At 34.5% G+C, this 15,385-nt stretch overlaps 2 protein-coding genes across 3 annotated transcripts; one reads left to right on the top strand and one right to left on the bottom strand.

The window, feature by feature from the left end:
• The first annotated feature begins 2,564 nt into the window (after positions 1 to 2,564).
• On the top strand, positions 2,565 to 4,365 carry LOC111304241 (molybdate transporter 1-like). Its single transcript, XM_022900771.2, has one exon. The coding sequence runs from the start codon at positions 2,868 to 2,870 to the stop codon at positions 4,254 to 4,256; it is 1,389 nt and encodes a 462-aa protein (XP_022756506.1). The 5' UTR covers positions 2,565 to 2,867; the 3' UTR covers positions 4,257 to 4,365.
• Positions 4,366 to 6,207: 1,842 nt separating this feature from the next.
• Positions 6,208 to 14,202, bottom strand: LOC111303344 (uncharacterized). 2 transcript variants are annotated; one of them, XM_022899525.2, is made up of 5 exons: positions 13,980 to 14,202; positions 11,288 to 13,817; positions 9,171 to 10,937; positions 7,482 to 7,728; positions 6,208 to 7,404 (listed from the first exon to the last, which is right to left on the bottom strand). In XM_022899525.2, the coding sequence occupies exons 2-5, from the start codon at positions 13,742 to 13,744 to the stop codon at positions 6,830 to 6,832; spliced, it is 5,046 nt and encodes a 1,681-aa protein (XP_022755260.2). In that variant the 5' UTR covers positions 13,745 to 13,817; positions 13,980 to 14,202; the 3' UTR covers positions 6,208 to 6,829. The 2 variants fall into 2 exon arrangements, with proteins under 2 accessions (XP_022755260.2, XP_022755261.2); XM_022899526.2 differs by lacking the exon at positions 7,482 to 7,728 and having other exon boundaries at positions 7,192 to 7,404.
• Between the last annotated feature and the right edge of the window lie 1,183 nt (positions 14,203 to 15,385).

The raw sequence follows: 15,385 nt of genomic DNA on the forward strand, positions 1-15,385 counted from the left end.
CACATTTTATTTTTCATGAAAATAAATCTTATATTATTATAAATCAATAATATTTTAATTTTTATTCATATAAATTAAAATATTTGATTTTAAATTAAATAACTATCTAAATATTTAATCTTGATTTGATTATTTAACTTTCTTTTTTCACTCTCCTTTTGAGTTGGAGTAGCGAAAAGAATCGGATTCACCGTCACTTGTAGGGACAACTACATTATTGATTAGTCCAAATATATAAATATAATATTTAATAATTAAAAAAAAAGAGGAAAACATGGGTTTCCTGCGACTAGGAGATCTGCGTATCTGTTTACGAGGTTTAATTATGAAAAAACAAAAAAAAAGTGAATGCAACGGGGAAATCCGCGTAATTATTGAGGCAACAATATAAAAACCAGAAAGTCCACAACTTTTAGATTTTGGACGATCGAGGACAGGAAAATGTTATTGTTTGCATTGAGTTTTATTAAGTCGGTAGGTGAAGGGAGGAAACTCCTGTCTTTTCATAATGTGGTTTGACTCTCACCCAAGTCTAAAAGTTAAACTTGATTACCAAGAAATTAAATTTATATTATAAAAAAAACACCATGAATATTAGCTATATTTGATTAAAAAAAGACATAATATAAAGTCTATTTGTTCCACCAATAAGACAGAAGTAATAATTATCAATTAAAAATTCATTAGATTTGAGAGTGATTTTAATTAAAAATCATTTCAAATAATTTTAGATTTTGATTTTTTCCTTTTTTTTTTTGGGTGAAAATTACAATTAAAAGACATAAAAATGATAAAAGCCACTTCGCTAGAAAACCACTTTCTCAAAGATTCACTAATAATATAGAGGTAAGAACAAATTGACAAAACACAATAAAAAGATTATAACATTTTAAAAAGATCATAATGTACACCCAAAATCCTCTATCAATGAATATATATATATATATATATATATATATACATGCCATGATTCATTTTCTTATTAATAAGGAAAAAACCAAGAATTTTTTTATTATCAAGAATGCTTAAGTGTTTTTAGTGATTATGAATTGAATTAAAAAAAAAATTTAAAGCATCAAGGATCAAAAAGGCAAAAACATATTGAGGAAATAAAAATAAAGAAGAAAAAGAGAATCAGTGATTATATAATAGAGAAGTTTGGTGTGAAAAATAAATCTGATAATTCTATTTTTGTGTTATTTTTTATAATATTTGACACATGTAATGATATGAATTATAAAATATAAACATAATACGAATTATAAAATGTATTTAAATTTTAAATACAAATACGACATGTTTATTATACGTGTTACACATAATACGATAACATATATATAATTAATTCATTTAAACACAATACTAATAAACACAAATAACACGAATATATACAAAAATATGACTAAAATAATAAATAACTATAAACTTTTCATATTTTATAACTTAATAAACTTAACATATTAGTAATATAAAAAAGTACTTACACATTAAAAGATGAAAAAAAATCCTTTTAATATGTATTTAAATTTTAATATATATTACATAACTATATTAATTCTTAATATTAAATTTAAAATGATAAACTATTAAAGATTAAAGAATAAAATAATAATGTATAAGACTAATATTAATATTTATATTGTATTTATATTATTTATATCCAAAAGAAATTTTATAATAATTATTAAATGAGTATCATAATTAAATATTTAAAATAATTTTTATATGATATTAAATAGTTAATTATCATAATTAAAAAATTAAAAATTAAAATAATTTTTATATGTTTATATTAAATTAAAATAAATATAAAAAACATGTTAAAAGTATTAAATATGTTAAACATATTCTTATATATGTGGTAACAAAAGAACAATGATTTCGACTTCCTAGTTGGTAAAAATTGTAATTAATAGGAGTAGTTTAATTGAAAGCAATAATTATTAATAGTATATTTAAAAAATTTTAAAAATTAAATGATTAAACAAATACTTTTTTTTTATTTCGAAATATATATTTTTTAATGTTTCAGCTCAAATTTTAGATTTTAAAATTAAAATTTTATAAATTAGTTTTAATTTAAAAATAAATAAAAACAAAATAAAAAATTTGATTCTCAAAGAGTTGATCAGTGCAATCTAAACCCTTTAAATGAGAATTTGATGAATACATGGTATTGGAAAATGTCACAATAGGGGTATAATTGGTCATGAAAGTTGACCAAACTTTACCAAATGTAAAAATCAATGACGGACAAAAATATTGAAAGCAATCTTAAAGGGGTCATGCACATAGTTCTGATAAGATTCAAGTTTACTGTGGATGCTGTCACGGATGACACCAGTGATTTTACACACTAACGTATGAATCCAACTGGCAGATAAGGAAATATCTTAAAAAATATATTATATAAAAATAATATAATTAAAAATTTTTAAAAAATTATAAATAAATTTAATGAAATAAAAAATTGTATTTTATTTTTTTATATAAATAAAAATTATAAAATTTTTATATAAAATATGATAAAAACAATATTTTACACCGTATAATCACAGAAATTCCTATATCTCTATGCCAAGATTTTCATTTTATTTAAAGGGAAATTTTCAAACAATAGAATGGCTTCATATTTGGTTTCGATCATTCAATGTGGGTCACATCACATCAACTTGTTCGGTTTCAAACGTCAGAATTTAGAAGATGCTTCAGCCACAACATGCGGCTTATATTTTTGATGCAACAACGGCCTCTCATGAACCAAAACGTTGGGTCAAAATCTCCCCCCTATTTTCACCTAATTATAAGGGGTTAATCCACATTCCATTTTCATTCTCAAATCACTGGTATACCTCACAGTCACAGCCATGGAGTCTCAATACACCCAAAACCCTGAAAACTTAGCTAGAACACCTCCCAGCAACCCCACCTCTCCTTCACCAACTAACATAGTTCATAGAGTGAAAAGCAATTTGTTTTTTCAATCTAAATGGGCAGAATTGAATGGTGCCATGGGAGACTTGGGCACATATATTCCTATTGTGTTGGCCTTGACACTTGCCAAGGACCTTAACTTAGGCACCACATTGATATTCACTGGTGTCTACAACATTGTCACTGGCGCCATATATGGTGTTCCAATGCCTGTCCAACCCATGAAGGCGATTGCAGCAGTAGCTATATCTAATGTTTCGGATTTTGATATCCCAGAAATTATGGCAGCTGGAATTTCTTCTGGTGCAATTTTGTTGGTTTTGGGTGTTACAGGGTTGATGCGGCTGGTGTATAAGCTGATACCCCTATCTGTTGTTAGGGGAATTCAGCTGTCACAAGGCTTATCATTTGCTATGACTGCTGTTAAGTACATTAGAAACGTTCAGGATTTTTCCAAGTCAAAATCTGAAGGGAATAGACATTGGCTAGGATTGGATGGATTGATTTTGGCTATAGTTTGTGCTTGTTTCATAATTGTTGTTAATGGTGCAGGTGAAGAAAGAAATGAAAGAGAGGCTAATCTTGACGAAGAAGGGAGTACGAGAAGGAAAAGAATCAGGAAAATCATGGCTTCTATTCCTTCAGCTTTTATCATTTTCTTGTTAGGTGCGATTTTGGCATTCATACGAAGGCCCAAAGTGGTGAATGACATTAAATTTGGACCTTCTTCTATGAAGGTTGTGCATATATCTAGTCATGCATGGAAGGAAGGATTTATCAAGGGCACGATCCCTCAACTGCCTTTATCAGTACTAAACTCAGTGATTGCAGTCTGCAAGTTGTCATCAGATCTATTTCCAGGAAGGGAATTCTCAGCTACCTCGCTTTCAGTAACTGTCGGGCTAATGAACTTGGTGGGGTGCTGGTTTGGTGCCATTCCATGCTGCCATGGTGCAGGTGGGCTAGCTGGGCAGTACAAGTTTGGAGGCAGGAGTGGTGGGTGTGTAGCTATTCTTGGGGCAGCCAAAATGATCTTGGGGGTGGTATTAGGAACTTCTTTAGTGACGATTTTGCACCAGTTTCCAGTTGGCCTCTTGGGTGTTTTACTCTTGTTTGCAGGGATTGAACTAGCAATGAGTTGCAGAGATATGAATTCGAAGGAAGAGTCTTTTGTGATGTTAATATGCACAGCTGTTTCCCTTGTACGCTCAAGTGCAGCACTAGGCTTTGTTTGTGGAATATTAGTGCATGTGCTTCTTAAGCTCAGGAACTGGAGCAGAGATCAGTCCTGTTCTACAGCGTGGACGCCTGGAACTCCATAACAATACCATGTTTTTCATTTAAGCTTGGTGTAAAGAGTGCTTGAAAGGATTGAAAAGTTTAAAATCCAAACCCTGAATCAAAGCATGACTTTGTCTTGTGCTTTTATAAGTCAGCATTGTCAACCATACAAACAAACAATAATCTCTTACATAATTACAGTCATTATAATAGTGTATGAATACAAAATGGTGATAAAAAATTGCATGATTATAATCACCTAAAGAAAAGGATAAGGAGGTGGATCAAACCAAGCAGGAAGAAAGAAAACAAGTAATGGCTAGCAATGAGAAATTTACAGAGGATTCCACCGTCTTGAGAATGTATCTTGGTCCAGAGTGGTCATTTCATGCTTCCTTCAGATCATCTTTGATACTATATTTCTCTCTGTCAAAGATACAGAAGTCTGAAGGCATCATCAGTCATGCAGCATTTTTTTTTTTTTTTTTGGATTTTCAACCAGAAGAAGAGCTTTTCTTTACTTTTAGACCTTACCTATATTTTATTTGCATTGGCATGCTATTTAACTTCTGCATTGACTATAAGATACATGGAGAAAACATAAGACAGCCGGCATGAAATGTCACCTGGAAGATGGCACAGCAATGTGATTGATCTCTCATGTATGCACCTAAGGTATAAACTCATCATAAGCAATAGAAAAAACATATTAATATGAAAATGTAGCATAATTAGAAGAGAAGTGAATTTCCTAGAAGGCCTAGCCGAAGTGAAAGTTGACTCTGGTGTCATCATAGGTGCAAGACATGATGAATGAGATGCCATTTCTGAAGAATGGGCATCAAAACTGGCTGTATGAGACAAGCCACTAGGATCTTGGACACTAGGGAGGGCTCTTAGCAAAGATGCCATTGATGCCCACTAAAAACACTGACCTTACCTGCTTTTAGAGGAATCCGCCAAATGTCCCTGTATAATTTGCAAAGGAATGTATAAAAACATTGGAGTGGCATATGACTGTGAGAGCACCCAAAATTGTGTTGACCATAACGGAAGGAAAAAATTAATGTTACTACTTGAAGAGCAATCACTTCACTAAATTTAGCCATTGATACCGATTTCACCCTATGAGTGAATTCCCTACTGAAATAGTTTAAACAATGGTAATGGTCAAATATGAACTGAACTAGGCAGTTTTTTTGCAAACCATTCCAGAACCATTCTTATTGGGATAAGAAGGGAAATTTAACAAAGAAATTAACTCGAGATAAGGCAACAGAAGAAGGAACATACGGTACAAACTTACTGTATTCCTCTAAAAATCGTGCAAACAAAAGTCAAATGGTACAGACATAGCCAAGAAGAAAGAATTAAAATTAATGTTGAGACTTGAATTTGCTTTCCCTTGAGGTTTTAATGCTAGCAACCAGAAGTTTAGGGCAATGAAAATCTAATGCTTTTGATGATTCCATATGTAAAAAAAATGAAACTATATGAACAAATACAATATCTAAGTAAAGAAGGGAAAAAGGCAAAGCATGCCAAAAGATTGCAATTGATGCATCTTTTATTCTCGGGAAGTTTGAGAAGAGCCCGAAAAAAGAAATTTACCCCTCCTCTCAATTAAATTTCTTATAAAAATTTCTGAGGAAACAAACGCAAAGGGAAAGGGATAAATGAAAAAGTTATCAGGGAAATTTGCCGGAAAATGCTGTTAAGTAACCGTTTTTAAGCAGTTGAATTTTGCTCACACTAGATTCCGCTTTACTATTTCTTCATTTTTTCACAAGTTTATCTAAATATTTTGTTGTTTTATATTATAAAAGATAATAATAATTACTACCCAGATTTCTACATGTTGCTGTTGTTTCTTGAAGCAAATACAGAAAGACAAGGAAAAACATACGCGTATAATGCTTCCCAAATCATCCCTTGCTTCAGACAATTCATAATCGATAGACGTATGAAACAATGAGTGGATGCAACAAAAGATTTTTGCCCTCTAATGAATCTCTGTGAAAATTTATACGATAATTACTTACAGCATTTTCTTTTTTTCATTTCAGACGTACGCTTTGTTTCATACATACAAACCTACCAAATGGTCCAAACTCCAAACATCTCAATCCGACAAGAAATTGTAACTTGATTCCAAAGGGGTGCTGTATTATTCGGGCCACCTACTACTCTGATATCAAGGCTAAGGGGCAAAAAGGAACAAAATAAGAGGAAAGGGGGAAAAAATCTGTACAATGATCGGCTGCCAAAATTCCATAACCCCTTACCGGCAGTATAAAAGAAAACAGTTGCACCGAACTGAGCAACCCAACCCGCTGCTGGGATTAAAAAGAAGCCTAGTGGCCGAAAGAGCTGTGAAGTTGCAGAAAAAACTGCCACAATTTGTAGCAGAAGCAAAAAACTACTCTTACTGCTTACAGAACTCCGGTTAGAACTTTTACACTTTGATCAGTCAATGAAAACTCCAGGTCACCATTACTGAGACAGAAAAAACCATATCCATTCCAGAGAAAAGAATGTCAATTCTTTTGGTACTCTTCAATTCAAGAACTGCATGGTGCTGGCTAATTTCATTCTGTTAACACTCCATATTTCATCAGAACATTCTGTCATCACCATTTAAGTCCTCAGAAGATTCTTTGATTGCCTCTGCAGTCATGAGAGCAACCACAGCCTTGTGAATTGCTAGATCTGCTCTGAAAAGCAATCTCTGAGCTTTTTCTCTCTTGAACTTGGCCATTCTTAATGCATGCTGGGCTGCACTAGATGCATCACGCCATCTTAACTCATCAATATCAGAATCAGGGCCGTGCCTTTGAAAGCCATCTGAGAAGTGATGCTGCTTGCTTTGCCATTCAGAAAAGCCCACGTTCCACCGATGAATTCCATTTCTCCTGCCAATTAGCCTCTGACTATATGAAGCCATCATTGGTGTGTCATTTGATGATAGAAAAGTGCCAAATTTCTTTGACCTGCTCCTTTGAAGTTTCAGGTGATGATTCTTATCAAGCTCATCACTGCAAATGGGGAAATATCCCATGCCACCTGCATCTCGTGGTGAAAATACCCTTGGTGAAGCCAGAGCCAGTGGGGAATCTTCTAAAGATTCATAGTTATGCACAGGATAAAGAACCTTTTCATCCCCAAACAGGAACCCATTTGATCTTCTGCCTGAAATGGCGACCAATGAAGTCAGTAAAAGAAAACATAAAACAGCGAAATGGAAGTGAAATCGTAAAGATCACTACCAAAGGAATGACAACCCTCATGATCTCCCAATGCAGGGTTGCTTTGACAAATTTTCCTCTGGGATCTTTGTTTTGACCCCTTATTTGGAACTTCCAAACCCCGGGGTTTCAAACAGAAGGCAAACATGGGTGGCTTCTCAATGGGTGGAACCTTATCTGAGCATCCATTGGACAGAATAGGGTTAGCTTTAGACATAGCTAGCTCCCACTCCCTCACTTGCTGTTGGTACCTTTCCCACAATGGAGGCTGAATGACAACCAAACATTTTATGATCATAAGTCTACATCATAAAATGTTTAAGATAAAACAAACACATGAAGAACAAACAAACCACAGTAAACATGGTAGAATTGTAGGGTAAAATCAGAGCTTTGAGAGATGAACGTGAAAATTTATGAAGGCTCTAAAATTAGATAGAAAATAGATGCAATACAAATCAGACAACCCAACTTATATTCGATAATAATTAGGCTTGAAAAAAGAAAAAGAAAAAATGCAAACAAACAAACAACACCCAAAGACAACTTACCCTTGGTGACAAGCACCGAGGAGGTAATCAATATATATATTTTTTGTTTTCTTACATTTAAAATAAATAGGAATGGTCTATAACATATAATTCTACAAAATATAATTGATGAAGGTGAAGTGTCAGAACTTCAAAATGCAACCATCTTTACTCAGGAATATAATAGCAAGTACCCACCGAAAAAAAAAAAAAGAAATGCAATCACAAATTGAAATACACATGCACATCCAAGTGTGTGTGTTGACAAGGAGCCAACAGAGACAAGTTTTTAACTATAGAAGAAAAAAAAAAGAGCCACACAACTCATGATGTAGGGCCACAAGGGGCTGGGTTCAAAGGCAATTCCCTGATCTGATTCTTGAGGAAAACAGGAAGAGTTGAAAGAAGAAAAGAAATGCTAAGCTTCACACCTAGGGTTCCATAGGAGTCCCAACTAAGGTTGATTGCAATACACAATCAAGAAGAAAGGAAAAGATACTACCCAGGGTCCTTGGGAGTCACACTTAAGGTTGATTGCAGAACCCAATAACAAAAGCAATAATGCTGGAAATTATCTGATAATAATCTATATCTCAATAGAAAGCGTACATTGATTTATACACTCCTAAAATCCCTAATCCCTATGCTATGTTCAGGAAGATGAATTTGGGAGAGTGGATTTGGATTTGATTTTATAAATTTTAAGTGCTAACATTGTGTAAAAATTAGATAGGCCTCGATATTTTAGAGAGTACAAAAAGATGAATCATGATATTTCATAATTCTTTGTTATTAGTTTTAACACATATTCAAACACAACTATTACTTAGAATAACTGAATAATCTTAATTCAGATTTTCTGTTTTTCCTTTCCAGGTTCTTGAGAAAATTTCTTTCTTTCCCTTTCACATCACTCATTTCTCCTCTATAAGAAGTTGCTCCCATGAAAAGATGGCAAGTACATGTGTTTGTGAAGAAACTACAGATAAATCAATTAATAAATGAACAGTATTAAGATTACCAAATACATCTGTAGAACCATGTACTTCAGTACATCAAGTGCCATTGTACTAAAAAGATGTTGACAACCTCAATCAGCTTGTAAACTAAAAGGCATTGATATTATAAACATAAAACTAAAGGAAACAAATCCACGTAAAACAGGTATTTTAAAAGATACCTGGAGATGCCTAATTAAAGGCATTCCCACTCTCTGCCTCTTCTGCCGCCAGTGCTCATAGATTGCTCTGATTACTTTCATAGACCCAACTCCAGGCATGAGCTCTTGCATTTCATCAGAATTAAACTGATCACGCTTTTGAGTATATGCAGCCTTCTCAAACATGTCCATAATCTTCTCAAACATTTGGTCAGAAAATTCCAATGAGCTGCTGCTACCATCACTTTCTAAAGATTTGCAAATTCTTGAAATCCACTGTTCATCATCACTATCCATGTCATATAAAACACAGGATTGATCCAAAGCCATCTCGACATCATTTTCAACCTGCCGAATGTACTTTGAAGAACTACGGACAAATGTCACTTCTGTTGCATTTTCATCATATTCCTCTATCAAGTAAACTCCAGGAATAGGAATGTTCTTAACTGAAGCAGCACGGACATTTCTATTGTAGCACTCTTCATGAATCTCCTTAAAAAGAGCCCACTGGCTCCTGTCAGTGAACTCCAAGATCCAATCCTTTCCTCCTTTCCACATCATAGCATGTGTATAACGATTGGTAGATCCAGGCTGCAGGAACTGATGTGCCTTGTAAGAGTATCTCATAGACCCTGAAACTTTCACAGCCAGTTTCCATTCATTATCATCAAAAAGCTCTAGCGCAACCTGTGCTCCACATTCTCGCCATCCTCTGTCACCAAGGGTAATTAGCACATTTGCATCACAAGATAATAACTCCAAGTTTCTTTGGGAACCTCTAGAAACATCAGATGATCTCTTCTCATTAGCCCTCCTAATTCGCTTGTGGGGAAGACCTCTCTGGTGGTGGCCTTTATTCCTTGAGCTGTAATCTAAACCTCCAAATGGTATTGAGTATGATACTTGAGTTCTTGGCTTCTTAGGTCCATTTCCAAAATTATTGTGGAAGAAATCAGCGTTTCCATCTGACCATCCATGGGCATGGTAACCAATCGATGAAGAACTATTTCTATTTCGATTCCAAGAACTTCTAGGGGCAGTTGGATTAGGACTTGGGATAATGCCACTGTTCATATTGCAAGTCAAATCAGTAGAATGTTGTCTACTGGGTAATTTGCCATCAACATACTTTTCACATTGATCAAAGGGTGGAATCTCAACCCTAATACCATTCAAAACAGAACTAGACCCTGTACTCTTCTTATCACCATCAATTGGAGACTTTGATGACCCAAGTTGCCGAGACTTTGGATGGTCACATTTTTCCTTCTCTAATGGACCAATGGCCATGGCCCCAACTTCTTCAGGTTCCTGAAAGCTGGCAGAAGTTATATCAACAATTTGATCACCATTTTCATACTTCTGCGAGGACTTTTTCCAACATCCATTACCACAAACAGAGAGATCAAGAGTTGTTAACTCAGCATCAGAAGAAGCATCCTTTGATGAATCCTTCAAATTTTTTTCTACACTACTTTCAAAACTTTTTTTTGCACAGTTGTCTCTGCTAGAACTGTCATCCACCAACAAATTCCCAGAGCTTTTTGCTTGCTCAATGGAGTCATGATCCTGAAAGCTGATGCGAGCAACACTATATTCCATAAGTAGCTTAAGATGCAAACTAAGAAAGTAAGTAGGTGCAGCACCAAAAGAAAGGGCAAACAGAGGAAGATTTCTGTGTTTCTTCTCATAATTGGAAGAAAATTGGCCAACTTTTGGAAAACAAGATTCTCTGGAGACACCCAAAAGGCTGATACCCTGCCTATACCTTCTCCTCCTTAAACCCTGGTCAATAGCAAGTAAATTTCATAACATTTAATAACAGCCACCAAATAAAAGAAAGACATTAGACATCTGACCATACAGCAATGACAAAAACTCTCTGGAACCCATGGCTGATAGTTAAATGACAACACAGAACTAAACAAAGGCACGGTAAAACTAAAACTAAATAGGGCCTTTCTGAGGCATGGGTTTCTTTTTTTACTTCTTTTTGCAAGGGCAAGCATGGTTTTTAGGGGCAAATAGCAAAAGACAGAATATCTATTTCCATGCAAAGACTTTAACCACAAGTAAAAAAAAAAAAAATCAACATTGAGATTTCAATAGCAAAATAACATGGAGAAGAGCCATACCTCAAGTGATGAGGAGTCTTTGCAAGCACGAGAACTAAGAAGCTGGTTAGTTCCATTCTGCAGCGCCTTAATGTTATCATAAGTGCACTCAGACAGAGGTAATTGACTATTGAGCAGACAATGTCTTTTCAGCTTAGAATCCAAGGACATCCATTTTGAATGCTTCACTTCGTGGAAGTTGTAAAAAGCATAAACAATCTGCTTCCTAAAATCTTGAGGGCAAGAAAATTTGAACCTGATTGAAGTTACAGGCAACTGCAGATCAGCAAACTTCCCCTGCTCAGTAGGTCGATAAAATACCCTCAGGACCTGGAAAACAAAAGATACAGCCTGTTTCAAGGAACCTTCAAACAGGAGAAACCTTAGTCCAACTTCATTATCAACAAAAAGGATCTCCAGATGAACCATTGGCCAGACAGTCATGACCGTACCACACTGAAGCAGCAACAAATTATGAACCAGCCAAAAGCTCTTTGTTCCAAATAAGTTATTTGAGACAGAAAGCATAGGGAAGCTCAACCAAAACCTGAATTGTTTTGAATGTAACAACGAAATATTTAATTTTAACTGCCCTGCATCATCACTAAACAACAAATCTCCTTCTGGATCCAACCTTCCTAGACAAACATCAAGTTCTCCCAAATCCTGAAATTCATCAACAGAGCCAAGGGAAATGATAGATTCAGGCACCCTACTGGCAACACAACTGCCTTCAGAAACCTGACACAATACTTTCTCTGTCCTACGAAACTGCCTTCTAAAATAAACAATAGGATGTTTACTGTCTTTGGGACAACTAGTGCTACCCAAAGAAGAATCTTCAATCCTTCTGCCATCAATGGGTCTGTCTGACAATGCAGAGGCACCATATAATTTAACTGTTTTTGCTTTCACTGAATTCCCATGCAGACAACCGTTTCCATCCACAGCTTCATCACACGACAATGGTTGCCCCAGAGAAATAAGAGAAGAAGCAGATGTTTTCTGTCTCTTCACATCACGCGAAGGGCAAATTTTGACACGATGACTAGAGCGAGCCAACCAGGAGATGATGGGCTCTGAATCCTTATAGCTCCCGTTACCACTGTCATCTTCTGTCATGACAGTTCTCTTCCCCTTCTCTTTGTTAAGCTTCCTATCTCGCCAAGATCTTTTCCGCCCAGACTTGTTGGGAACTTCACTGCGAAAAAGCAGGAGTTTAAATCTCTCATTCTGTAAATTTACCCATTCCTCATCACGGTCATCATATTTTACATGGTGAAGCTTTCTCTCCTTGTCATATTCATTAACAAGGCCATAATACCAACTATTGTCCAAAGGCCAAAACACCTTGATTCTTCTATTCAGCACCCAGTGTGCATCCAAGTCTCCAGAGAACATTTCATAAAAATGGCGCCTTTTCCTTGAGTTTCCCTTTTCTTTATGTCTTTTCCTTGGTCTCAATACCCTACCAGAAGCATCAACAGATGCAGATTCAGAACCAGACAAATTCTTAGGCCCATAACTAGCATTCTGACCAGAAGATAAGAGAAAAGATAATCCATTCTCAGAAGGTGATACAGAGACTTTGCCGTTTGAAGAAAAGCCAGTACAACTTGGGTCAAACCGTGATGATAACATCCTTGCCGCATTCTCTTCAAGATTCTCTTCATCATCTTCTTGAAAATTATCACATGTCTTAACAGAAGAATCTACTAAACTCCCAGCCTTCTTAGCAACACTTTTACCACCCTTTACCGAATCCTTCCTCTTCCTAGGCTTCCTCCGTGACTTTTTTAACAAAGAGTCACTATCATTTAGAGCTGAGTAACTAGCAACACCATCTTCTTCCTTCAAATGCTGAACTGAACTTGACTCACTGTTTCTATTTTCCTTAAAATCATCAATAAGCTTCTCCTGTTTTACCTTCGAAGAGTCATTTTGAGTGCCAGAATCTTCACTGGCTAACTTCACCTCCTCACTAACATCAACAACTGTACTACAAGATTGCCCTGCCAACTTCAACACTTGACCACCCTCAAACTTGTTCCGCCCCACAAAGCCACGTTTACGCTTTGGGATCCTAGTTCCACTGTCACCCAAACTAAGTGAAATGCCATTAGCACTGCAACCATTCTTTGACTTCAGACTCAAACCCAACTTCTTCGGACTTTCCAGACCATGCAACCCCGAACTGCACCCTCCACTATACACTTCATTTAAACTCTTGCTACTATTGCTATCATGGACGGTTCTCAAACTACTGAGAGGCAGAGCTTTCCTACCCTTCTTTCTCTTGTTATTATTATTACTATTCCACTTCTCACCATCGCCTTCTTGTGAGCTTTCTTTCCTCTTCAAACTCTTAACTTTAGAATACTCCTTTGAATCAATAGATTTATACAAACTCTTAAGATCCAAAGATCTTGATTTCTTAGGAATTTCCGCTCCATGAGAGTTTCCAATTCTATTTTCCATCAACAATCCCTCAATCCAAACAGGGAAACCCCAATCCCCCACTTTTCACATTCCCATCACACATGTTTCAGATCTGCAAAACCAGGAACACACCAAAAAATCACCAAAAAAAAAGGAAAAATCCCTCAAATTTCTCATAAATTAGCCGATCAATCCCAATATTGATATATATAAATCATTCCTATAACAAATTAAACAATTAGCAAAGAAAACCGCAATAAAATTTATTACTTACTTGGATCGAAGTATCGAAGAATATCAATTTCTCCGCTGAATCGTGAATATCAAGAGTACGACCGTAGGCTAGGGTTTGAATCTAGGGATTTCGAATTGAAACCCTAATAAATTTGTCGATTTTTGAAATTAATTTCTCAATAATTTGTGTGTGTGTGTGTGTGTTTTTTTTTTTTACCGTGCGAGACGGGACGAACCTAGGGCTTCTTCGGTTTCACGAGAGTAAGGGTTTAGATCGAAAATAACAAAATTAAAAGAATTAATAAGTCAAAAAAATGGGAAAATAGGTGTACTTGGCTTTTTATTTAGCTACGTGGCAATATATTAACCCTCGGATTTAGAAAGTGCGGTGGGGATCTTGTTCGGATTATTTAAAGCTGCCTGATTCATTTATAAGGATCGACATTTCCGGGGTAAACGAAGAGATTAACGAACGGCCATGATTGGGTATACTGAAAGGTGGACGGTTTGGATTTTGAATTGGTATGAGAGATGTGAGGTAGTTAGTTAATTGGCTCGATTTTGCTAAAATGGTTAATTGAAAGAAAAAAAGAAAAAGGTTTTATTGCACATTTCTATTTTCGTATTAGTTAACTGACCCTAATGGTTTGGTGAAATAGCAAAAATGCCATTAAGATTTTAAGTTAGTAGGCGCCATTAAGGAACTGAGGAAGCCACTCGCTAGCATGGAGCGTAAAGGAATTCGCTTTTATCATGAACACGTGGCAAAAGAATGTGAGCACACAAAGGATTCTGATTTTCCAAACGCTTAAAACTATAAAATTTACCCACTTTCGGGTCACTTTTTTATATAAACAACTAATAAATATTTATAAAATAATATTTAATATAAACACATCAATAAATTTATTCAATTAAATTTTCATTAATGCATGAACTAAAAAAAATGCTTAATTTTTAATAATTCAAAACCAATGAATTGAAATATAACAATTTTAATTTATTAATTAATATTTATATTATTCAATAAATATATTACACTTACATAATCAACATACTTAATTTTTTTTAAGTAATCAACAATATTCAAAGCAGGGAAAGTAATCAAAAATAATTTTTATATAATATATGATTTTATTATTCTTCAATATTTATATTATTCTATATATATATATGTAATATTAAAACGTATATTAATGTATATATACATGTAACATTAATGTACCAAGAGTGTTTATTTGTGTGTATATATATATATAATTTGTGTATCGCATGAGATATAAATCAATATTTTATTATGATCATAATTTTATGTAATTTTATAAAAAATTAAATCTAAAAATCTAAATGACTATTTATTAAGTATCAATTTGAGTTTAATGTAAGTCAAAGTGATATAAACTAAATTAATAAATTTATATACAAAATCAAACAAATTAACAATAT

The sequence above is a fragment of the Durio zibethinus genome, chromosome 13 (assembly GCF_047325235.1).
Source record: "Durio zibethinus cultivar Kanyao isolate XHJ-2024 chromosome 13, ASM4732523v1, whole genome shotgun sequence".
Taxonomy (NCBI): Eukaryota; Viridiplantae; Streptophyta; class Magnoliopsida; order Malvales; family Malvaceae; genus Durio; species Durio zibethinus.

Bases quoted from the DNA above. Each gene is read 5' to 3' on its own strand.
- LOC111304241 (XM_022900771.2), top strand. From the start codon at position 2,868: ATGGAGTCTCAATACACCCAAAACCCTGAAAACTTAGCTAGAACACCT.
- LOC111303344 (XM_022899525.2), bottom strand. From the start codon at position 13,744: ATGGAAAATAGAATTGGAAACTCTCATGGAGCGGAAATTCCTAAGAAA. The intron at 10,938-11,287 runs GTATGGCTCTTC...GCTATTGACCAG, and splicing joins AAGACTCCTCATCACTTGAG to GGTTTAAGGAGGAGAAGGTA. The intron at 7,729-9,170 runs GTATCTTTTAAA...GTTGTCATTCAG, and splicing joins CTTTAATTAGGCATCTCCAG to CCTCCATTGTGGGAAAGGTA.